General features: G+C 43.8%; 1 protein-coding gene across 8 annotated transcripts in view; it reads right to left on the bottom strand.

The window, feature by feature from the left end:
* rasal2 (RAS protein activator like 2) overlaps positions 1-26,083 on the bottom strand; it is a 466,188-nt gene that overhangs the window by 142,295 nt on the left and 297,810 nt on the right. For all 8 annotated transcript variants that reach the window (XM_068037871.1, XM_068037872.1, XM_068037865.1 and 5 more), the window contains one exon: positions 24,065-24,162. In XM_068037871.1, the coding sequence (XP_067893972.1) occupies positions 24,065-24,162 (98 nt within the window). The remainder of the gene's footprint in view (positions 1-24,064; positions 24,163-26,083) is intronic.

Genomic DNA, 26,083 nt, shown 5'->3' on the forward strand with positions numbered 1-26,083 from the left:
GGATTGGGCGCAATATATCAACATGGATTGAGGATTACATAACAGACAAAAAACAGAGAGTAGGAATAAACAGGTCATTTTCAGGATGGCAAGGTGCAACTAATGGAGTACCACAAGAATCAGCATTTGGGCCTCAGATATTTACAAGCAAGATCAGCGACTTAGATGAGGGAACTGAATGTTATATATCCAAGCTTGCTGATGATACAAACCTGGGCGAGAAGGTAAGTTGTGAGAAGGACGCAAAGAAGTTGCAGAGGGATATAGACCAGTTAAGTGAATGGGCAAGAAGATGGCAGATGGAGTATCATGTGGGGAAGTGTAAATTTGGGAGGATAAACGGAAAAATTATTTTTTTTAAGAAGGTGAGTGACTGGTAAAGGTTGGTATTTAGAAGGAATTGGGAAGGGTCCTTGTATACGATTCGCAGAAAGATACCATGTTGACACTTAACATGTGTCAGTGCTGTATCTCTAAATAAAATAAAAAAATAAAATTAACATGTAGATACAGCAAGCAATTAGGAAGACAAATGTTATGTTAGCCTTTATTGAAAGGAAATTGAAGTATAAGAGTAAGGAAGTCTTGCTGCAATTATAAGGGCTTCTGTGAGACCACACTAGGAGTACTCTGTACAGTTTAAGTCTCCTGGCCTAAGGAAGGATATACTTGCCTTCAAGGGGGTGCAACAAAGGTTCACTCGATTGATTTCTGGGATGAGAGAGCTGTTCTATGTGGAGCGATTGAGAAGAACGGGCCTAAACTCTCTGGAGTTTAGAAGAATGAGAAGTGATCTAATTGAAATGTATAAAATGTTTATAGAGGGCTTGATGGGATAGATGCTGAGAGGTTGTTTCCCCTGGCTGGAGAGTCTAGGAGTCATAGTCTCAGGATAAGGGGTTGGCCATTTAGGACTGAGATGAGGAGAAATTTCTTCACTCAGCGGGTTGCGAATCTTTGGAATTTGCTATCTCAGAAATCTGTGGTGGCTCAGTTGATGGGGAGTTTCAAGACTGAGATCGAGAAAAGAAAAGCCTTGCATTTATATAGCGCTTCTCATGATCGCAGGACGTCACAAAGCACTTTACAACAAAACAAGTATCTTTGAAGATAATCACAATTGCATTGTAGGAATTTTAATGTTGGATAGATTTTTCAGCACTAGGAAAATCAAGGGATAGGGTGGGAAAGTGGAGTTGATGCTGAAGTTCAACCATGATATCGAATGCTGGAACATGTTCAAAGGGGTCATATGGCCTACTCCTGCTCCGATTTTTATTTCATGAGTGATCTGGACTGTTAGGGACTGTTTCCTCTTAGCCATACTCTGTTGATTTTGCTGTCCATCTATAACCTTCAATAGCCATTATGAGCAATCAGGGTCACTGGTAGAGGAACTAGGCTAAGACATGTCATACTTTAACACCTAACCTTGAATGTCAAGAACATGACTCCCATAGTCAGGAAATAAGTGCTTCAAGTGGCTACATTTTATCAGAATACAGTGTAGCTCGATGATACTCAGATTTCTTTTATATGAGCATACAATTCCAGTCAATAGCAATCCTCCACAACTCACCGAAATGGCCATTCTTAATCACTTAGCCTGAAGAGAAGCTGTCAGGCTGTTTGGCTGTGATGGTTGGAGGGGGAAATCACAGCTCACCCCAAACCTGTTATTACCCAATGTCCACAAATAGCATTTTCCAGCATAGGTCACGCGTTAAGTATCAGCATGAGGTACCTTCAGAACTAAATTGTGTTGAAGATATTATAGCATTCCTACCATTATCCCAGCTGAGATTAGCTAATAGACCACAGATTGATGTTCAAATCTGGGACCTCATTTGTAAAGCTTACCACACATCAGAAAGGTATCCTTACCCACTTAAGTCATGGGGGAAAGCTCTCATTCTGTATTTTTACGAGGAAACATACAACAAAGTTGTTCATTGCAGAGCATGGCACCAAAATATTCTTCACATTATATCCACACATTTCTTTTGCAATTGAGAACAGGGATATTTTTACTGTGAACTGCCCAAAGTACAATGGGCAAAACAGAAATAACGGTTTGTCCAGATACATTCCTGGCAGCCAGAATTCTCCAAAATGCTTCAGGGTTTTACAGAATCATATAATGGTAACAGCACAGAAGAAGCCCATTCAGTCTGTTGTGACCATGTCAGCTCTCTGCAAGAGCAATTCAGCTAATCCCACTCCCCCGCTCTTTCCCAATTGCCCTGCAATATTTTGCACTTGACGAAATGACTGGCTGAAATCTAAGCATGTAAAACAATAAACTTAAATTTTGTTAGTGAAAATATGTCACACAATATTACTCACAATTGGTTTATAGCAAATGTTACACCTACTGTTCATTAATTACAGCTTGTCTTTTAAGATGCATAATGATAATGTTGTGAGAGCTGCATTCTGTAACCTGTGCCTGAGCAATTTCCATTTAACAGTAATTAACACTTGTAAGTAAACAGTTCAGATATGACTTGCAAATCAGTTAAAGAGCATTTCAACACAATATTCTGCACGTAATAAAAACATTTTTATCACACAAGTTTGTTATACAGAGAGTTTTGGCAAATTAGTTGACTTTGCCAGCCATGGCTCAGTTGGTAGCACTCTTGCCTCTGAGACACAAGGTTCCAGATTCAAAACCCACTCCAGGACTTAAGCACAGCTCAATGTTGACACTCCAGCGCAGTACTGAAGGAGTGAGGTGCCATCTTTCAGACGAGACATTAAACCAAGGACTCATCTGCCTGCTCGGGTTGATGTAAAAGATCCCATGATATTATTTCGAAGAGCAGCAGGGGCGTTATCCCCGGTGCCCTGGCCAATATTTATCTTTCAATCAATGTCACAAATAAAAAACAGATTATCTGGTCATTATCACAGTGCTGTTCGTGGGAGTTTGCATTATGCAGATTGGCTGCCACATTTCACAACATTGACTACACTTCAAAAATACATCATTGGCTGTAAACGCTTTGAGATGTCTGGTGGTCACGAAAAGTACTAGAAAGTGTGCTTTTTTTCTGACAGATTGAAAAAACATTACTTCTAAAAATCCAGAAAATAATTCAGTTGCAACTACCTGTACCTCTATTGATAGCTTCTCTCCATCCCTGAAGTAATTTAGTCCTAAAATATAATGGGCTAAATAGTGCCGGTTTTCTGTCGTGAGGGTTGTGATGCGCAATTACCCAGCACCTGATCAAGATCATGCAAGCAGCATGCAAACTTCATGCTGCCTGCTCAGCACCATGATTGCGGTGTGCAGCCCAGCACTAACTGCACTGCTGACTGACCGCACACTCAGCAGGGGGCCCAGGTCCGTGAGAGACTACCACAAGCTAAATCTAGCCTGCACCTCTTAAAGGGAAGAGGTCCATTCTGACTGTAGCAGGTGGTGGAACTGTCTCCAAAAGTGTTTCTCACATGGAAGAAAGTAAAGCAATGGAGCAGTAGGCCAGAGAGAGGGATTCCAGGTTCTCTGATGCTGCACTGGAGGTTTTAGTCCAGGAGGTGGAAAGGAGCTCCTGGATGCCACTGTGATCTAGGGCAAACACATTTGCAATAAGTGTTTGCGGCTCAAAGAGCTTCGGCTCAGAGTCATTGAATTGCAGACTGAGCTGCAGACACAGCGACACATCAGGGAGAGGGAAAGTTACCTGGACATTTTGCACCAGGAGGCGGTCACAACCTTCAGGATGAAGTCTTTTGATTTGGTCAGTGGTCAGGGACAGGAGAGTGTGGCTGCCACTGAGGCAGGTAAGGGGACCCAGAGGGCAGGAGCCTCAGCCTTTGAGACTGTCCAACAGGTTTGAAGTTCTTTCAGCTTCTTTGTATGAGAAATGGAGGCTGCAGGGTGGATGAGCAACCTGACCATGGCACCATGGTACAGGAAGCCATTCAAGTGGATGGAGTAAAAAGGAATGTACTGGTAGTAGGGGACAGTATAGTTATGGGGATTGACACTGTTCTCTGCAGCAAAGAGCGAGTGTTCAGACAGCTGTGTTGCCTGCCCGGTGCCAGGGTACGGGACATCTGCTCAGGTTTTGAGAGGAACTTACAGTGGGAGGGGGAGGATCCAGTCGTCATGGTCCATGTAGGTACCATCGACATAGGCAGGACAAGGAAAGAGATTCTGCATAGTTACTATGCGGAACTAGGCACCAAATTAAGAATCTCTGGATTATTACCTAAACCACATGCAAATTGGCATAGGGCAAATAAGATTAGAGAAATTAATGCGTGGCTCAAAGACTGGTGTGGTAGAAATGGGTTCCAGTTTGTAGGGCACTGGCACCAGTACTGGGGAAAGTGGTAGCTGTACCGTTGGTACAGTCTACACCTGAACCGTGCTGGGGCCGGTGTTCTAGCAAGCCACATAACTAGGGAAGTAGAGAGGGTTTTAAACTGAATAGTGGGGGAAAGGGATCAAATTTGGGAAGATATGGTAAATCAAGGAGTAGAGGCAAAGCAAGAGAGAAAGGTATTAATATGGGAAATGATAAATAGACTGTGACAGGAAGGGACAGAGCGTACAAATCTAAGAGTAAATCAACAGTTAAGGCTCGAAGTTACAAAAATAATAAAAGGACACAACTAAAGGCTCTGTATCTGAATGCACATATCATTTGAAACAAAACAGATGAACTGAGAGCGCAAATAGAAATAAATAAGTACGATCTGATAGACATTACAGAGACATGACTGCAGGGCGACATAGATTGAGACCTGAATATTGAAAGGTACAGGAAGCTAGGAAAAGGTGGAGGGGTAGCTCTGTTAATTAATGATGGTATTCGTGCAATAGAGAGGAATGATCTAGGTTCAGGAGACCAGGATGTCAGAAGTTTGGGTAGAGATAAGAAATCATAAAGGCAAGAAGTCAATTGTGGGAGTGGTGTACAGGCCACCTAACATTAACCACACTGTAGGACGGGATATAAAGGAAGAAATAATGACAGCTTGTCAGAAAAGTACAGTGATAATTATGGGGGATTTTAACCTACATATAGACTGTAAAAATCAGATGGGGAAAGGTAGCCTAGATGAGGAGTATATAGAATGATTTTGGGATAATTTCTTGGAACAATATGTTCTGGATCCAACCAGAGAGCAGGCTATACTAGACCTGGTATTGTGCAACGAGATAGGATTAATTAATGACCTCATAATTAAGGCACCCCTAGGTAGCAGCAATCATAATATGATTGAATTTTACATTCAGTTTGAGGGAGAGAAGAGTCGGTCCAAGATTAGTATTTTAAACTTAAATAAGGGCAATTCTGAGGGCATGAAAGCAGAGCTAGCTAAAGTGAACTGTCAAATTAGGTTAGGGGAAAGGTCAGTAGAGATGCAGTGGCAGACGTTTAAAGGGATGTTTCAGAAAACGCAGAATAGATACTTTTCAACAAGAAAGAAAAATTCCAAGGTGGGACCCGCCATCCATGGTTAACTGAAACAGTTAAAGATAGTATCAAACTTAAAGAAAAAGTCTATAGTTGCGCAAATATGTGAGGCAGGTCAGAAGATTGGACAGAATATAAAAAACATCAAAGAATGACTAAAAGATTGATAAGGAAGGTAAAATTAGAGTACGAGAGAAAACTAGCTAGAAATATGAAGACAGATAGTAAGAGTTTCTATAGATATTTAAAAAAGAAAAGAGTTAACAAAGTGAGCATTGGTGAGTCTGGGGAATTAATAATGGATAATGAGATGGCAGATGAACAGATATTTTGCATCGGTCTTCACTATTGAGGATACAAGTAACATCCCAGTATTAGCTGTAAGTCAGGAAATAGAAGGGAGTGAGGAACTCAAGAAAATTACAATTACCATGGTACTGAACAAATTGTTGGAGCTGTGGGCTGACAAGTCCCCGGGTCCTGATGGACTTCATCCTAGGGTGTTAAAATAAGTGGCTAGTGAGACAGTTGATGCGTTAGTTCTAGTTTTCCAAAATTCCCGAGATTCGGGGAAGGTTCCGTTAGATTGGAAAATAGCGAATGTAACTCCTTTATTCAAAAAGGGAGGGAGACAGAAAGCAGGAAACTACAGGCCAGTTAGCTTAACATCTGTCTTAGGGAAAATGTTAGAAGCTATTATTAAAGACGCTATAGCAAGGCATTTAGAAAAATTGAAGGTAATCAGGCAGAGTCAACATGTTTTTGTGAAAGGGAAATCATGTTTAACCAGTTTATTGGAGTTCTTTGAGGGAGTTACATGTGCTGTGGATAAAGGGGAACTGGTGGATGTATTGTACTTAGATATCCAGAAGGCATTAGATAAGGTGCCACGTCACAAGTTATTGCAGAAAATAAAAGCTCCTGGTGTACGGGATAACATATTGGCATGGATGGAAGATCGGCTAGGTAAGAGGAAAGAGAGAGTAGGCATAAATGGATCATTTTATGGTTGGCAAGATGTAACAAGTGGTATGCCAGAGGGATCAGTGCTGGGGTCTCAACTTTTTACAATTTATATAAATGACTTAGATGAAGGGACCGAAGGTATGGTTGCTAAATTTTCTGATGACACAAAGATGGTAGGAAAGTAACTTGTGAAGAGGACATAAGGAGGCTACAAAGGGATATAGATAGGTTGTGAGTGGGCAAAGACCTGGCAAATGGAGGATAATGTGGGAAAGTGGGAAATTGTCCATTTTGGCAGGAAGGATAAAAAAGAAGCATATTATCTAAATGGTGAGAGATTGCAGAGCTCTGAGATGCAGAGAGATCTGGGTGTCCGAGTGCATGAATCGTAAAAGGTTAGTATGCAGGTACAGCACATCATTAGGTAGGCTAAGAGAATATTATCGTTTATCTCGAGGGGAATTGAACACAAAAGTAGGGAGGTTATGCTTTAGCTATACAAGGCATTGGTGGGACCACATCTAGAGTACTTTGCACAGTACTGGTCTCCTTATTTAAGGAAGGATGTAAATGCATTGGAGGCAGTACAGAGAAGGTTTACTAGACTAACACCTGGAATGGGCAGGCTGTCTTACGAGAAAAGGTTGGACAGGCTAGGCTTGTATCCGCTGGAATTTAGAAGAGTAAGAGGCGACCTGATTGAAACAGATAAGATCCTGAGGGGTCTTGACAGAGTAGATGTGGAAAGGATGTTACCCCTTGTGGGAGAATCTAGAACTAGGGGTCACTGTTTAAAAATAAGGGGTCGCCCATTTAAGACAGAGATGAGGAGAAATTTTTTCTCTGAGGGTCGTGAGTCTTTGGAATTCTCTTCCTCAAAAGGCGGTGGAAGCAGAGTCTTTGAATATTTTTAAGGCAGAGGTAGATAGATTCTTGATAAGCGAGGGGGTTGAAGATTATCAGGGGTAGGTGGAAATGTGGAGTAATCAGTTCAGCCATGAGCTTATTGAATGGTGGCGCAGACAAGAAGGGCCGACTGGCCTACCCCTGCTCCTAATTCGTATGTTCGTAGGAAAGATGTGATGTTTCCACTGGGGGCCACGAGGCCTTCAAGGAATACTTTGCAAAAGGCATGGGAGCAGGTAACATGGAAGTCAATTCAAGGAGTGTGGCCCTGAGGATCTCACTGTAGTGCTGCAAATGATTTAATGACCTTATTACATGAGAGATCAAAGTCAGTGAATGCACCTTCCTGGGTAATCGCACACTGCAGCCCTCATGACAGAAAACTGGCTCGATTGAAATTTTAGCCTATTATATTTTAGCATTTAATCACTTTAGTGATGGAGAGAAGTAATCAATAGGGGTACAGGTAGCTATGAATGAATAATTTTCCTGATTTTTAGAATTAATGTATTTTAATTTTTAATGCCATCCTCTACTGCACCACCAACCTCATCTGCTGCTCAATGCACCACATCCCCATCACTCATTCATCAGCAATCTCTAGCAATCAGGACTCATGCCTAATAGTCAGGTACTCCACCTTACCCACTTGTTACTGCTGCAAGCCTCACACCCACACTTTCCCCATACTTCCAGCTATTCCGCTATGACAGGCACATCACCCAAACATATTTTAATACACTCATGACACTAGACACTTGGAAGCTCCACAAACATCCCCACCCTCAATGATGGTGAAGCCCAGCATGTCAGTGCAAAAGGCAAGGTTGAAGCACTAGCAACCACCTTCAGCCTGAAGTGCCGAATGGACGATCCATCTCGGCCTCCTCCTGAGATCCGTAGCATCACAGATGCCAGTCAAAGGCCAATTTGATTCACTCCAGTTGGCATCAAGAAATGGCTGAAGGCACTGGATACCGCAAAGGCTATGGGCCTCGACAACATCCCAGCTGTAGTACTAAAGACTTGTGCTCCAGAATTAGCCTGCCCTTAGCTAAGCTGTTCCAGTACAGCTGCAACACTGGCATCTACCAGACAATGTGGAATGCCCTGACAACAAAAAATAGGACAAATCTAATCCAGCCAATTACCGCCCCATCGGTTTACTCTCAATCATCAGCAAAGTGATGGAAGGAGTCATCGACAGTGCCATCAAGTAGCACTTACTCAGCAACAACCTGCTCACCGATACTTAGTTTGGGTTCCACCAGGGCCACTCGGCTCCTGACCCCATTACAGTCTTGGTCCAAACATGGACAAAAGAGCTGAATTCCAGAGGTGAACGGAGAGTGGCTGCCTTTGACATCAAGGCAGCATTTGACCGAGTATGGCATCAAGGAGCCCTAGACAAATTGATGTCAATGGGAATGAGGGGGAAAACCCTTCACTGGTTGGAGTCATACCTAGCACAAAAGAAGATGGTTGTGGTTGTTGGAGATCAATTATCTCAGCTGCAGGACATTGTTGGAGGAGTTCCTCAGGGTAATGTGCTAGGCCCAACCAACTTCAGCTGCTTCATCAATCATCTTCCCTCCGACATAAGTTCTGAAATGGGGATGCTCGCTGATGATTCCATAGTGTTCAGAAACATTCGCGACTCCTCAGATACTGACGCAGTCCATGCCCAGATGCAGCAAGATCCGGTCAACATTCAGGCTTGGGCTGATAAGTGGCAAGTAACAGTTGCACGACACAAGTGCCAGGCAATGACCATCGCAAACAAGAGAGAATCTTACCATCTCCCCATGACATTCAACAGCATTACACTTGCTGAATCCCCCAACATCCTGGAATACTCTCCACTTGCCTGGATGAGTGCAGCTCCAACAACACTCAAGAAACGATCTAAGACAAAGCAGCCCGCTTGATCGGCACCCCACCTTCAATATTCACTCCCTCCACCATCGGCACATAGTGGTAGCAAGATGCACTGCAGCATCTCACCAAGGCATCTTCAACAGCACCTTCCAAACCTGCAATCTCTACGACCTAGAAGAACAAAGCCAGCAAGCACATGGGAACATCATCACCTGCAAGTTCCTCTCCAAGTCACATACCATCCTGATTTGGAACTATATTGCCATTCCTTCACTGTCGCTGAGTCATAATGGTGGAACTTCCTCCCTAACAGCACTGTGGACTGCAGGGTTTCAAGAAGGCGGTTTTCCATCACCTTCTCCAGGGAAGTTAGGGATGAGCAATAAATGCTGGCCTTGCCAACAATGCTCACATCCCAAGAACGAATAACAAAAAACTTTCCCTCACCCCAACACTCCCCTTCTGCATTTATGCTTTCAGATACCGAAGAATTGCTGCCCATCCAGTCAGTGCTGCCTCACAATGAACGGCAAGAGCAACAGTACACGCCTGATGAAGAAGCATCATCACTTGATCTGATACTCGCAGCCACCAGCTCAGATGCTGATAATGCATGTACCTTAGACGGTAGTGTAGAGGCAGCTGTGGTGCAGCGTCCGATGCCTCAGCTTCCATTGCAGCACAGGATAAAGCTATACAACACCTGATTGTTGTAGTGGAAGCTCAGAATGTCAGGAGATATATGCTTGCGGCCAAGCAAGCTCAGTTTGGTGTCAGGCAAGCTCAGACTGCTGCCATCTTGATTGCAGATATCAGTACTCAAAGGGCCATGCAGGCTCTCACAGCAGTCCATCAAACTGTGCTCCAGAACATAACTAGGATTGCTGAGGCACTGCCCTGGAGGAGTGGCAATGGATCCGTGGCACAAGAACAGCTTTTGTGCTCCCACCACTGCTGTGCCCCTGCTGATGCCTCTCAGCCAGCCAGCTCAAACTGCTGCCGCCCACGCTGAGGTAGTGCAGTTCAAAACCGGGCCCTCAAGGCCCAGTGCTGCTCCAGGACAACCTGCAAGGCTATCTGCAGTCTTGCCCTTTTAAATCTGCAGCTTTACACTAGCAATGCTGCAGCCACTGAGGTAGCACTGCATAGGAGCACTAGGCCAGGCAAAGGCACCCAGCAAGATCAGCACTCAGTGAAAACGCAAGGGTGAATAGTTCTGCTTTGTACATATAATTGGAAGTTTTGTAGGATAAAGTTATAAACTTTTTTTTGTGGTGTCTTCATTTCTGGATTTTGGCTAAGAGGCTAACAGTCAATAGCAGAAGGATAAAAAGGTGGAGCTTTATGGAGCAACGGTGATGTAGGGATATTTTCAGGGAAACCGGAGTCTGATTACCTGCTCACTGGCTGTCCGTCCAGAGCGATGGTGCCCTGGAGGCCTCCACCTGATCTTTCTTCTGAGGTGCTCATCGAAGGCCTGGTGGGGAGCTGCACCCTCACAAGAATCAGGCTGTGTAGAACGCAGCAGACCACCATGAATTTGGAGACAGGCTCTGGCAAATATTGGAGGGCTCACCCTGGGAGGTCCAGGCAGCAGATCTGTTGTTTTATTACGCCAGTGGTTTGCTCCATAATGTTCCTTGTCACAGTATGGCTCTCGTATGTGCGCTGTCCACATATGGTTGGGTGGCGGAGGGAGTCATGAGCCATGTGTAGAGGGTATAACCCTGGTCACCAAGCAGACACCCTCTATTTTATCGTGACGGCTCAAATATGGTCAGATGACTGGTGCAGGATAAAAGCAACACAGCTGATGCCAGGAAAGTGGGCAATAATCAACATGATGCTCTATGCATGATCGCATACCAAGTGCACATTATGAGTGGAACCCTTGACAGTGCATCTCCCCATTGAGTGTGCAATTGATGGCTCCCTGCACTGTTGTAAAACCCACTACCCTAAAAAAGTCATGTGTCCACTTCGCCTGCCTCTCTCAGGTTAGAAAGACGACAATGAGGTCTCCTCTCCTTGTGTACAGGACCTTTATGACCTTCCTGATATAACGATGCATGACGATCTGTGAGATGTTGGTGATGCCACTGGTTCCAGGCTGGAAGGATCTACTGGTGTAGAAACTGAGGGCCACGGGCAGTGCCGTCCTCCATGGCAGCAGATCTGGTTGAAGGAACTAATATAATTCTGACCACCGCCTTGATGAATTGCACCTGCCTCAGACATTGCTCCTGGCTGAGGTGAAGGTGGGAAAAGTGCTCTCTGAAAACCCTCCGTAGATATGGTCTTCTGTTGACAGCCCTCCTCCTCCCTCTGTGCAAAGCTTCCCCTCTCTGCTGCCTGTGCTCCATCTCCCTGTTAAGATGCAGCCTAAGAGGGACTACAATTCCTCACTCCAGGCTTTCTGCTCAGAAGCGTGCAATCTCTACAGAACTCCTTGGAAGAGTCCAGCACCGCTCCCTCTGACTCCAACAACTTGAGCTCTTCCAACACCACAGAACACAGTACTCCTACTAACTCTGCAGCAACAAAAGAAAGTCAAAAGCACTTCAGCTGAAAGCCCCCTGCTAATGTCTTGAAATAGAGTCATGATGGCACAGAAGGCGGCTATTCAGCCCATCGAGTCCATGTCAGCTCTTTGTATAGCAATCCAATCAGTCCCATTCCCTCACTCTATCCCCATAGCTCTGCAAGTTTATTTCTCTCCAGTGACCATCCAGTTTCCTCTTGAAATCATTCATTGTTTCTGCTTCCACACCCACGTAGGCAGCAAGTTCCAGGTCATTATCACTTGTTGCGAAAAGGTACTTCTTCATATCCCCCGTGCATCGCTTGCCTTAAACCTTAAATCTTTGTCCCCAAGTCCTTGTAGCATCAGTTAATGGGAATAGCCTTTCTTTGTCTAACTTATCTCAACCTGTATAATCTTGTACACCTCTATCTCCTTTGCTCCAAGAAGGACATCTCCAGCTTCTCCAACCTAACCTTGCAGCTAAAATCCCTCATCCCTGAAATCATTCTAGTAAATCTCCTCTGCACTCTCTCAAGGATGCTCACATCCTTCCTAAAGTGTGGTTACCAGAACTGGATGCAATACTCTAGTTGTGGCCTAATCAAAGCTTGATAAATGTTCAGCATAACTTCCATGCTTTTGTACTCAATACCTCTATTTATGAAGCTGAGTATCCCATGTTCTTTGCTAACTACACTCTCAATATGTCCTGCCACCTTCAAAGATCTATGCACATGATCCCCCAAGTCCCTCTGTCCCTGTACACGCTTTAGAACTGTGCCATTTAGTCTATATTGCCTCTGTCTATTCCTTCTGCCAAAATACATCACCTCACACTTCTCTGTCTTAAATTCCATCTGCCACTGGTCTGCCTATTCTATCCATGTGTACAGGACCTTTATGTCCTTTTGTAGTCGATTGGTATCATCCTCACTGTCTGCCACACCTCCAAGTTTGGCATCATCGGCAACTTTTGAAACTTTACTCTGTTTTCCAATATCAAAGTCATATATCAAAAAAGCAGTGGTCCGAGCACTGACCCTTAGGGAACACCACCGTCTTCCATCCTCCAGTCAATCAATCCATCACTTACCATGACTCAGTTTTCTGTCCTCAATTTTTCATTCAAGCTGCCACTGACTCTCCTATTCCAAGAGTCTTAAATTTTGTTAACTAGCCATTTTTGTGGTACTTAATCAAATGTTTTCTTAAAATCCATATAGACAATATCCACTGCATTCCCTTTGTCAATCTTCTCTGTTACTTCATCAAAAAATTCAATTCTATTAGTCAAGCTTGATCTGCCTTTTACAAATCTGTGCTGGCTTTCATAGAATGATTACAGCACAGGAGGCCATTCAGCCTGTCGCATCTATGCTGGTTCTCTGCAAGAGCAACTCACAGAGTCCCACTCTCTTCAATTATCCAGTTTGAAGGCCTAGATTGAATCTGCCTCCACCACACTCACAGGTAATCCATTCCAGATTCTAACCACTCGCTACATAAAAAGGTTTTTCCTCATATCGCTGTTGCTTCTTTTTCCAGTCATCTTCAATCAGTATCCTCTGGTTCTGGAACTTTCCGCCAATGGGAACAGTTTCTCCCTAACTATTCTGTCCAGCTCCCTCACGATTTTAAACACCTCTATTAAATCTTCTCTTCTCCAAGGAGAACAGCCCCAACTTCTCCAACCTTTCCATGTAACTGAAGTTTGTCATCCCTGGAACTATTGTCAGCAATCTTCTCTGCACTCTCTCTGATGCCATAACATCCTTCCAAAAGTGCGGTGCCCAGAACTGGACACAATACTCCAGTTGAGACCAAATCAGTGTTTTTTAACAGGTTTATCATAACTTCCTTGCTTTTGTACTCTGTGCCTCTATTTATGATTTGTGCACAAATACCCAGGTCCCTCTGCTCCTTCACCCCACTTTAGAATAGTACCCTTTAATTTATATTGCCTCTCCTCGTTCTTCCTACCAAAATGAATCACTTCACACTTTCCTGCATTAAATTTTGTCTGCCATTTGTTCGTCCATTCGACCAGCCTGTCTATGTCCTCTTGAAGTTAATCACTATCCTTGGTACAGTTCACAATACTTCCAGGTTTTGCTTTGTCCATAAGTTTTGAAATTGTGTCCTGTATACCAAAATCTTTCCTTAATTAACTCAAACCTCTCCAAATGCCTGATTTTTTCCCCCTGATTATTATCTCTAAAACCTTAACCATAAGTGATGTTCAACTGACTGGACTATAGTTACTAGGAGTGTCCTTACACACTTTCTTGAATAAAGGTGTCATATTTGTCACTGTCCAATCCTCTGGCACCTCCCCCATATCTCAGGAAGATTGGAAGATTATGGGCATGCCCTTTTGCTATCACCACCCCCACTTCCTTTAGCAACCTGGGATGCAAGCTGCCCAGACCAGGCAACTTATCCACTCTAAGCATAGCCAGCCTTTCCGGTTCATCCTTCCTATTAATTTTCACCCCATCCATTACCTCTACCATCTCCGCTATGACTAATATTGTCAGAACCCTCTTCCTTAGTAAACACTGATACAAACTCATTAAGTATTCTAGCTTTGCCCTGTGCCTCTAAGCATATATCACCTTCTTTGTCCACAATAGGCCCCACCTCGTCACTTACTATCCACTTACTATTTACATGCCAGTAGAAGGCTTTTGGGCTCCCTTTTATGTTAAATGCTATTCTATTCTCATATTCTCTCTTTGCCAGTCTTATTTTCATCTTCACTTCCCTTCTCAACTTATTTTACTTGGCCTGGTTCTTGCTTGAAGAATTCACCTGACATGCAGCATACACACTTTTTTTTGTTTCATCACAGTCTCTATCTCCCTTGTCATCCAAGGAGCCCTGGCTTTGGTTCCCTTACCTTTCACCCTTGTTGGAATGTACCTAGCCTGTACCTGAAACATCTCCTCCTTAAATATCATCCATTGTTCCGTTAGTTTTTCCTGTTAATCTTTGGTTCCATTTTACCCTGGCTAGATTCCCTCTCATACCACTGAAGTTAGCCCTTTTCCAATTTTCAAGTTCTACTTTAGATTGTTCCTTGCTCTTCTCCATAACTAATTCAAATCTTATGACACAACGATCACTCTTATCCAAGTGCTCTCCCACAGACACTTGGCCCATCTCATTCCCAGCACCAGGTCCAGTAATGCCTCCTTCATAGTTCGACTGAGAACATACTGGTCAAGGAAGTTCTCCTGAACACATTTTGGAAATTCCTCACTGTGACGGAAACCCCTCATGCCAAATGGAAATATTAATTTCATCGTATGGAACTTTGTCTGAGACTTTTACTGGACATTATTACAAATAACTTTTAAAAAGCAGAACAGAGCAGCTAAGACGACCACGCACAATTTGCATATGAGAAGCCAAAGGCTGGCTGGAGAAGCAGTGATTACCCAGGCTAGCCAGAACAATGGGGGTGCTCTCTGATTAAATTACCTAAAATGGTTTTGTCAATGTTGATCGTCAAAAGCCATCAACACCCACTGACTTTGAAAGAGCCAAATGCCCCACCCCCCTACCAAGTATATCCGAACAGCCTTGAATTTCAAAGATCATTCCAGAAGATGCTGATTCAAAAACAAAGGGGTGGTCACATCACCTGACTGCTTGTGTAACTCAGAGTTTATGAACTGTGCCTCAGGAGACTGTAACTGAGATCCAGCAAGAAACCACCTCTCTCTCTTTCTCCAGTAAGATCCAGAGAACCCTCAGCTGCATACCTACAACCCAGCAGAGCCAACATAAGAAACACAGAAAATAGGAGCAGGAGTAGGCCATTAGGCCCTTTGAGCCTGCTCTGCCATTCATTATGATCATGGCTGATCATCCAACTCAGTAACCTATTCCCGCTTTGGCCCCATACCCTTTGATCCCTTTAGACCCAAGAGCTATATCTAACTCCTTCCTGAAAACATAAAATGTTTTCATGTTTTGGCCTCAACTGCTTTCTGTGGTAGCGAATTCCACAGGCTCACCACTCTCTGGGTGAAGAAATTTCTCCTCCTCTCAGTCCTGAAAGGTTTACCCCATATCCTTAGACTGTGACCCCTGGTTCTGGACTCCCCCACCATCGGGAACATCCTTCCTGCATCTACCCTGTCAAGTCCTGTTAGAATTTTATAGGTTTCTATGAGATCCCCCCTCACTCTTCTGAACTCCAGCGAACATAATCCTAACAGACTCAATCTCTCCTCACACGTCAGTCCCACCATCCCGGGAATCAGTTGGGTAAACCTTCTCTGCACTTCCTCTATTGCAAGAACATCCTTCCTCAGATAAGGAGACCAAAACTGCACACAATATTCCAGGTGTGGCCTCATCAAGGTCCTGTATAATTGCAGCAAGACATCCCTGCTCCTGTACTCGAATCCTCTCACTATGAAGGCCAATACCATTTGCCTTTTTTACCGCCTGTTGCACCTGCATGCTTACCTTCAGTGACTGGTGTACGAGAACACCCAGGTCTCGTTGCATATTCCCCTCTCTCAGTTTATAGCCGTTCAGATAATAATCTGCCTTCCTGTTTTTGCTACCAAAGTAGATAACCTCACATTTATCCACATTATACTGCATCTGCCATGCATTAGCCCACACACTCAACTTGTCTAAATCACCCTGAAGCCTCTCTGCATCCTCCTCACAACTCACCCTCCCACCCAGTTCTGTGTCATCTGCAAATTTGGAGATTTTTATTTATTTAGAGATACAGCACTGAAACAGGCCCTTCGGCCCACCGAGTCTGTGCCGACCAACAACCACCCATTTATACTAACCCTACAGTAATCCCATATTCCCTACCACCTACCTACACTAGGGGCAATTTACAATGGCCAATTTACCTATCACCTGCAAGTCTTTGGCTGTGGGAGGAAACCGGAGCACCCAGCGAAAACCCACGCAGTCACAGGGAGAACTTGCAAACTCCGCACAGGCAGTACCCAGAATTGAACCAGGGTCCCTGGAGCTGTGAGGCTGCGGTGCTAACCACTGCGCCACTGTGCCGCCCATTTACATTTAGTTCCCTCATCTAAATCATTAATGTATATTGTGAATAGCTGGGATCCTAGCACCGATCCCTGTGGTACCCCACAAAGACCCATTTATCCCTGCTCTTTGTTTCCTGTCCGCCAACCAATTTTCTATCCTTCGCAATACACAACCCCCAATCGCATGCGCTTTAATTTTACATGCTAATCTCTTATGTGGGACTTTGTCGAAAGCCTTCTGAAAGTCCAAATAAACCACATCCACTGGCTCCCCCTCATCAACTCTACTAGTTACATCCTCGAACAATTCTAGTAGATTTGTCAAGCATGATTTCCCTTTCATAAATCCATGCTGACTCTGCCCAATTCTACCACTGTTCTCTAAGTGCTCTGCTATAAAATCTTTGATAATGGACTCTAGAATTTTCCCCACTACCGACATCAGGCTGACTGATCTATAATTCCCTGTTTTCTCTCTACCTCCCTTTTTAAATAGTGGGGTTACATTAGCTGCCCCCCAATCTGTAAGAACTGTTCCAGAGTGTATAGAATCTTGGAGGATGACCACTAATGCATCCACTATTTCTCGGGCCACTTCCTTAAGTACTCTGGGATGCATACCATCAAGCCCTGGGGATTTATCGGCCTTCAATCCCATCAATTTCCCCAACATCATTTCTCTATTAATACTGATTTCCTTCAGTTCCTCTCTCTCTCACTAAGCCCTGTGTTCCCAACATTTCTGGTATGATATTTGTGTCCTCCTTTGTGAAGACAGAACCAAAGTATGCATTTAGTTGTTCAGCCATTTCTTTGTTCCCCATAATAAATTCCCCTGTTTCTGACTGTAAGGGACCTACATTTGTCTTCACCAATCTTTTTCTCTTCACATACCTATAGAAACTTTTACAGTCAGTTTTTATGTTCCCTGCAAGCTTACTCTCGTACTCTATTTTCCCCTTCTTAATCAATCCCTTGGTCCTCCTTTGCTGAATTCTAAACTGCTCCCAATCCTCAGGTCTGTTGTTTTTTCTGGCAAATTTGTATGCCTCTTCCTTGGATCTAATGTTATCTTTAATTTCCCTTGTAAGCCATGGTTTGGCTACCTTTCCCGTTTTACTTTTGCGCCAGACAGGGATAAACAATTGTTGCAGTTCATCCATGCGCTCTTTAAATGTTTGCCATTGTCTAGCCACCGTCATCCCTTTAAGTAACGTTTCCCAATCTGTCATGGCCAACTTGCGCCTCATACCTCCGTAGTTTCCTTTACTAAGATTCAGGACCCTAGTCTTAGAATCAACTACGTCACTCTCCATCTTGATGAAGAATTCTATCATATTATGGTCGCTCATCCCCAAGGGGTCTCGCACAACTAGATTGTCAATTATTCCTCTCTCATTACACAATACCTGGTTTAGAGTGATAAGGTTAATAAACTTGTATCTTTCTTGTTTAAACTCAAGACAACCTGTCCGATTGGTTCATTTGTAATTATATAGTAGAGGAATAGGAGCAAGTGCTCACGGAGGTAGTAAGTTAAAGCACTGTGTTTAAAAGATAAACCCTGTTGGAGTCAAACCAGAGAAGGGATGAAAGGGGAGCCTGAGATTCCTTCTTCACCTGGTCATAACACTCACCCTACTTTCCCTTTAGTCTAACATTATTCCAACTGATATTTGGGTAATTAAAGTCCTCCAATATCACTTCTCTTTAGTTCTTGTGCATCTCTGAGATTTCCCTGCAGATTTGCTCCTCTCCCTCTCACTATTTGGAGGCCTATAGAATACTCCCAAGAGCATGATCAGATCCTTCTTGCTTCTCAACTCTAAACAAATGAATTCTGTCTTTGCCACCTCAAGGTCCTCCTCCCTTTCCACCACTACAATGTTGTCCCAAACCCCACCTCCTTTTTTCCTTCCCTATCTTTTCTGAACACTTGTATCCTTGAATATTAAGCACACAGTCCTCACCATTTTTAACCCGCAGTTCCATTAGTGCCATGGCTATTTGTGCTTATTGACCACACTTTGAGCATTTACATACATGCACATGTCTTTGCATTCCGCGTAGTTCTTCTTAGCCTGTTCCTATCTAATATGGTAGCAGTTCCTTTTCTAATGCAATCCAACACTCTCAATTGCTGCACCTTATTCCTCTTTTCTATCTCAATATGCTGGTGCCCACCCACCTTGCAAATTAAGTTTAAACCCTCCCTAACCATACCAATGAACCACCGTACAATGACACTGTTCCCAGTGCTGTTGAGGTGCAACCCCTCCCTTTTGAATAGGTGCCTCCTGGCACAGAACTGGTCCCAATGCTCTATGAATCTGAAGCCTCCTCCATGCCTGAAGACACGCACTGATCCTCCTTATCTTCCTATTCCTATGCTCACTAGCACAAGGCACTGGAAGCCATCCAGTGATTATCATCAAGGTCCTATTTTTTCACTTACTCCCTAACTTCTGAAAATCTGACCTTAGGACCTCAATACCTGCTCCTTGATGTCATTGGTAAGGACGCATACCACAATTTTTGGCTCACTCCCTTCCACCTGCAGAATATTCCATACTCTCTCCAAGATGTTCTTTACCCCGGCACCAGGGAGGCAACACACCATGCGGGACTCACAATGACGGTTACAGAAATGCCTGTCTATCCCCTTAACTATGGAATCTCACAACGACTGCATTGCTACTCTTTGCTGTTCCCTCCTTGCAGTCCCTTGCCCATTGATGCCATTGTCTGGACTGCACTCCTTCAAGGTGTCGTCACGCCCAGCAATCTCCAAAGCTGAGTTTGAGAATGGCACACACCCTGAAGACTCCTACACCTCCTGCCTCTTCCTACTCTTCTAAATAGCCACCCATCTACTATTCTGAACTCTCACTGCCTGTGCGGTGACCACCTCCTGGAGTGTTGTTGTTGTTGTTCTCGCCATAGTCCTGAAAGGACCATAGGTATCTCTCCCATTTGAGAGAGACAGTTGGTGATGTATATCTTGAGGGTCACCACTCCACAAGTGTAGGGCAAAGCAAGGAGGCAGACCTCCATGAACTACCACAGCCGGTAGGGGATTGAACTTGAGCTGTTGGCGTCTTTTTGCATCACAAGCTAGCCGTCTCGCCAACTGAGCTAACCGAACCCCCCACCCCTCCTGGAATGTATGATCTAGCAAACACTCATTCTTCACAGTGAGCCAGATGCCCCTCAAGCTTGGAAATCCTGAGCTCAAGCTCAAGCAGCTGGAGACACTTCCTACACACCTGGTTCCTGCAAGTCAACATGAAGACACAAATTGCACTAATGGGGCGGGGGGGGGGGGGCTCGTGCAACTGAACACATGTTCAGCTGCGAGTGTTTAAGAAAGGCCGTTAACAGGACCTGATAGGTGCAAAATGGCAAGTTAGGCACTGAATGATTGTTAGATGCTGCGTGACATCATGACCTGCCCACTCTGCAAACCTCCGGTGCATATATGGCATGCCTGTGCTATCGCCTTTCCAAGCATGGCAATCCGTGCAGGCCCAAAGTGGGTGGTAGCAGATTGGTTGCTATTTTCAGCACCTCTGGGCTCTCTTAGCGCTGACACCAGTGCACTGTGGAGCCCAATTTTACATTCAATATAATTAAATCACTCTATTTTCCACAATAAAAACTGAAAATGCTGGAAATACTCAGCAGGTCTGGCAGCATCTGTGGAGAGAGAAACAGAGTTAACATTTCAGGTCTTTGACCTTTCATGAGAATGATCACAGATGCTGCCAGACCTGCTGAGTATTTCCAGCACTTTCTGTTTATATTTCAGAGTTCCAGCATCCGCAGTACTTGGCTTCAATTTGCCATAGTGTTGCTCACAGGAAGTTAGAGGACATGCTGTTTTATCACAGCAAGGTGTTATACGATGTAACGCACAATATCTAATTTCTTTTTATTCTTTCATGGGATGTGGACATTGCTGGCGAGGCTGTGGATTTGAACCCATATCCCCAAGGCATTCACTTGGCCTCTGAATTACGAGTTTAGTGACGTTACCACTATGCTACCATCTCACTGTTATGCTCGCAAGAGCCAACTGTGTGGAATCTGGTCTCTCCCTTGAAGCACACAAAGCCAAACTGATGTAATATCCTGATGTTAGAGACTATTCACTGCTCGGGAAATTCTGAGGTTAATTAAAAGGAATTTTCTGTAGTTTGAGGAGTTTTGCTGGTGATTGGAAAATGATCAATCTCTTTTGAAATGAAACTAAAATGTATTTGTCAAAGCACGCCAAACAAACAATATATATAGTGTCATAGTCCTGTAGTTTTTTTTTTGGAATATGGGGTTTGCCTTTAAGGCTTGCAAGGGATCAGTATTGCTTTAAGAGCCAGCAAGCCTCAGGAGTTATAGGAAGGTGCATTTTTGTTACCTTAGAAACAGCCATTTGGAGACTGCGATTCAAAGGATGCATTCTCAATACCATGGAAACAGCCACTGGGAGCGAGCCTGATGCGATACATTTGTTACAACTCAGTTTTGAACTGGCAATTGAAGACAGTTTGTCTTAACTGAACACTGACAGAAGACATAGACAGCTGTGGTGTCAGCACTGAAAAAGAGCTCTCAGCCATTTAAACTGAAGGAAATAGGATTTTTGTCTATTTAATTATTATTATCTCTCGAAATTCTAAAAAGTCAAGCCAAGACACAGATCTCTGGTAATTTAAATTGAAGAAAGGGAAGTTAGACTGTGACAATCTTTTATCCATTGAAAGTATTTGCAAGTTGTTAATTGTTGAAATTCGCTGGAGAAGGAAAGCATCACTTACTGATGTTAGACTACGGACTGTTCTACTGTGGAAGAACCTTTTTTCCCCGCATTAGATGACTGTGAGGAATTCAAGCAACATTGGACTGTAAATTTGCAAGGACTCTAATTTTTCTATTTATAAATGTTCATAGTGTTTAAGAATTTAGTTCTTCTAATTAAAGAGTTAATTTGTTGATTTAGAGACACCTGGTTTGGTTAGCCTCATTCGGGGGTTAATAGATGGTACAATTTGGTGGTTCTTTAAATTGGAAGGTATTAAATGACATGTTAGCCGATCTGTGGAACGACGGGATTGAATCAACAGTGCGTTGGTCCCAGCACAATCAGAATCGTATATTTTGACTGAGGGCTTTGACATGAGCGGTCGGTCATAACAATAGGGTCAATAAAAAGAGGACACAGATTTAAGATAATTAGCAAAAAATCCAGGGGAAAATGAGAAGAATTTTTTTAATGCAGCAAGTTATGATGATTTGGAATAAAATGTCTGAAAGAGTATTGGAAGCAGATTCAAGATGAACTTTCAAAGTGAAATTGGATATGTATTTGAAAAGGAGAAATTTGCAGGGCAATGGGAGAGAGCAGGACAGTGGGACTAACTGAATAGCTCGTTCAAGAGCCTGCACAGGCACAGTGGGCTGAATGGCCTCTTGTGCTCCATGTTTCTAGGAAGATCCTGCACTTCCAATATTAAAACTATGTTCTGCTAAAGATGGGTTTAGCGTATAATGCTGGATTCAGAACACCCTCTCAGTTGAAACAAAGAAAAAGAAGCATTTATAATGGCAACTTATAAAATCTTTCAGAAATATCCCCCAATAGCATCACATACAATGAATTGACCTGAATGACTGGGAGGCGAACATTTAGTCCAGTAGCTGAGCTTTCCGAGAACTCAGAATGCTTTTCCAAATATTTTGATTGGAATACAACTGCTTCACAGCGCCTTTTTAAAAAAATTGGTTTGGGGGATGTGGGCGTCGCTGGCTATGCCAGCATTTATTGACCATCCCTAATTGCCCTTGAGAAGTGGTGGTGAGCTGCCTTCTTGAACCACTGCAGTCCTTGGGGTTAAGTACACTCACAGTACTGTTCAGAAGGGAGTTCCAGGATTTTGTCCCAGCAACAGTGAAGGAACGGCAATATAGTTGCAAGTCAGGATGGTGTGCCACTTGGAGAGAAACTTGCAGGTGGTGGTGTTCCCATGTGCTTGCTGCCCTTGTCCTTCTAGGTAGCAGAGGTCACGGGTTTGGAAGGTACTGTCGAAGGAGGCATGGTGAGTCGCTGTAGATGGTACACACTGCTGCCACTGTGCATCAGTGGTGAAGGGAGTGAATGTTTAAGGTGGTGGATGGGGTGCCAATCAAGCCGTCTGCTTTGTCTTGGTTGGTGTCGAGCTTCTTGAGTGTTATTGGAGCCGCACCCATCCAGGCAAGTGGAGAGTATTCCATCACACTCCTGACTTGTGCCTTATAGGTGGTGAATGGGCTTTGGGAGTCAGGAGGTGGGTTACTTGCTGCAGAATTCCCAGTCTCTGACCTCCTCTTGCAGCTACAGTATTTATGTGGCTGCTCCAGTTCAGTTTCTGGTCGATGGTAACGCCCATGATGTTGACAGTGGGGGAATTCAGCGATGGTAATGCTTTTAGGCCTAGGACACTACCCTGAGGCACTCCTGCAGCAATGTGAGATGATTGGCCTCCAGCAAACAGAACCATCTTCCTTTGTGCTAGGTACGGAAATTTACTGAGTCAGTTCAGAAGTGACCCCATGTCTAACCATATTACCACTGGGTCTCTGTGAACTTGTCCTATCAGTACCTTCTCTTTTGTTACCTCTTTCCCCACCCCTGCTTTACTTGCTTAAAACCTATCACATTTCTAATATTTGCCAGTTCTGATGAAGGGTCACAGACCTGAAACGTTAACTCTGCTTCTCTCTCCACAGATGCTGCCAGACCTGCTGAGTATTTCCAGCATTTCTTGTTTTTATTTCAGATTTCCAGCATCTGCAGTATTTTGCTTTTATCATATTACCATTGGATTTGTTCAACATGTTAATTTACTTCTCCATTAGTGGCACGTTTTGAGAACAGCACTTTCAAGGTAATTTTTGAGTACTCAATTTACAAGACTTTTCTTCCCCCTATAGTTTTACAATTAGCCAATGATTTCATGAGATGTCCAATCAGGAATCTGTGCACCCTGTCTTCTGATCAACTGGTCTGATAAATTATAATGAAACAACAGTATAGTTTGCTTAGTCTGTGCGAAAGAAAGCAGCAGCAGCCTCCTTGCAAAAATAGGTAGCAGAAATGTTGGTTAAATTGAATTGAAATAAGAACCGATTTGCACATGGTGAATTGTTGGTGATATTACTGCCTTAGCTTCAAAAACATGAGGTACCAGTTCAAATCTAGACATGCAATGTTGTGCATATGGAGAAGAAAAATAAAACAGATTTAGAAGTAATTGATTAAATATAATAATTCGAGAATACACCACCTTGAATGGAGATGTGGAGTCCTCCATTGCATTCGCTTTCTCAGACGATCCTGGGCCTGAAATACTCCTCCGCCGTGGGGAACGTTCTCTAGGTGGTTCTGCAACAAACAAGTTTAAAGTCAATTTTGACATCCATATCAGCACGGCACTGTGGTAGAAACACACAATTAACATAAAGACTGATTTTACCACAGCCTCATTATGTGACTGGGCAAATATATACATATATACTCCAGATTTGAACAGCAACCCAAAATTGGACAATGGAATTGGACAGTAATCCACAGTGGATGCAGACAACAACAACTTGTATTTACATAGCACCTTTAACATAATAAAACATCCCAAGGCGCTTCACAGAATAAAATAAGATTCCGAGCCACATAAGGAGATATTAGGTCAGATGACCAAACGTTTGGTTGAAGAGGTAGGTTTTAAGTAGTGTCATAAAGAAGTAAAGCGAGAGAGAGAGAGGCGGAGTGATGTAGGGAAGGTATGGTAGGGAAAGTAAGTGCTTAGGGACTAGGCAGCTGAAGGCACGGGGATGCACAAAGTGCCAGAATTAGAGCAGCACAGATATCTCAGATAGTTATGCGGCTGGAGGAAATTACAGAGATAGGGAGGGGCGAGGCCATGGAGAGATTTGAAAACAAGGTTGAGAACTTGGCGGCACAGTGGCGCAGTGGTTAGCACTGCAGCCTCACAGCTCCAGCGACCCGGGTTCAATACTGGGTACTGCCTGTGTGGAGTTTGCAAGTTCTCCCTGTGTCTGCGTGGGTTTTCTCCGGGTGCTCCGGTTTCCTCCCACAAGCCAAAAGATTTGCAGGTTGGTAGGTAAATTGGCCATTATAAATTGCCCCTAGTATAGGTAGGTGGTAGGGAAATATAGGGACAGGTGGGAATGTGGTAGGAATATGGGATTAGTGTAGGATTAGTATAAATGGGTGGTTGATGGTCGGCACAGACTCGGTGGGCCGAAGGGCCTGTTTCAGTGCTGTATCTCTAAACTAAACTAAACTTAACTGGGAGCCAATGTAGCGAGTACAGGGGTGTAAGGGAATGGGTCAGTGCAAGTTCTGACACAGGCAGCAGAGTTTTGGATGACCTCAAGTTTACAGAGGGTAGAATATGGGAGATCAGCCAGCAGTGCATTGGAATAGTCAAGTCTGGAGGTAACAAAAGGCATGAATGAGGGTTTCAGCAGCAGATTAGCTGATGCAGGGGAAAAGTCAGGCGATGTTACAGAGGTGGAAATAGGGTCTTAATGATGGCATGAATATGAGGTCAGAAGCTCATCTCCGGTCAAATGTGACAACAAGGTTGCAAACAGACTGGCTTAATTTCAGACTGTTGCCAGGGAGAGGAATGGAGTCAATAACTGGGGAACGGAGTTTGGAGTTGGGACCAAAAACAATGACTTCAGTCTTCCCAATATTTAATTAGAGGAAATTTCTGCTCATCCAGTACTGGGTGTAATTTAGCAGCAGTGGAGAAGTCGAAAGAGGTGGTGGTGAGGTACAGCTGGGTGTTGTCAGTGCAGGTGAAAACTAATGCTGTGCTTTTGGATGATGGCACCAAGGGGCAGCATGTGGATGAGAAATAGAAGGGGGCCAAAGATAGATCCTTGGGGGACACCAGAGGTAACAGTGCACGAGCAGGAAGAGAAGCCATTGCTAGTGATTCTCTGGTTACAAATAGGTAAGAATGAAACCAGGTGACAACAGTCCCACTTAGCTATATGACAGTGGAGAGGCGTTGGAGGAGGATGGTGCGGTCAACTGTGTCAAAGGCCGTAGACAGGCCGAGAAGAACAAGGAGGGAAAGATTACTTTTGTCACATACATAGGATATCATTTGTGACTTTGATAAGAGCTGTATTGATACTCTGTCGGGGCAGAAACCTGATTGGAGGGATTTAAGCATGGAGTTTTGGAAAAGATGGGAACGGATTTGGCAGGCAACATGTTTAAGGACTTTGGAGAGGAAAGGGAGGTTGGAGATGGGACGGTATTGAGATGG

Source organism: Heterodontus francisci, chromosome 8, assembly GCF_036365525.1.
Source record: "Heterodontus francisci isolate sHetFra1 chromosome 8, sHetFra1.hap1, whole genome shotgun sequence".
NCBI classification, from domain to species: domain Eukaryota; kingdom Metazoa; phylum Chordata; class Chondrichthyes; order Heterodontiformes; family Heterodontidae; genus Heterodontus; species Heterodontus francisci.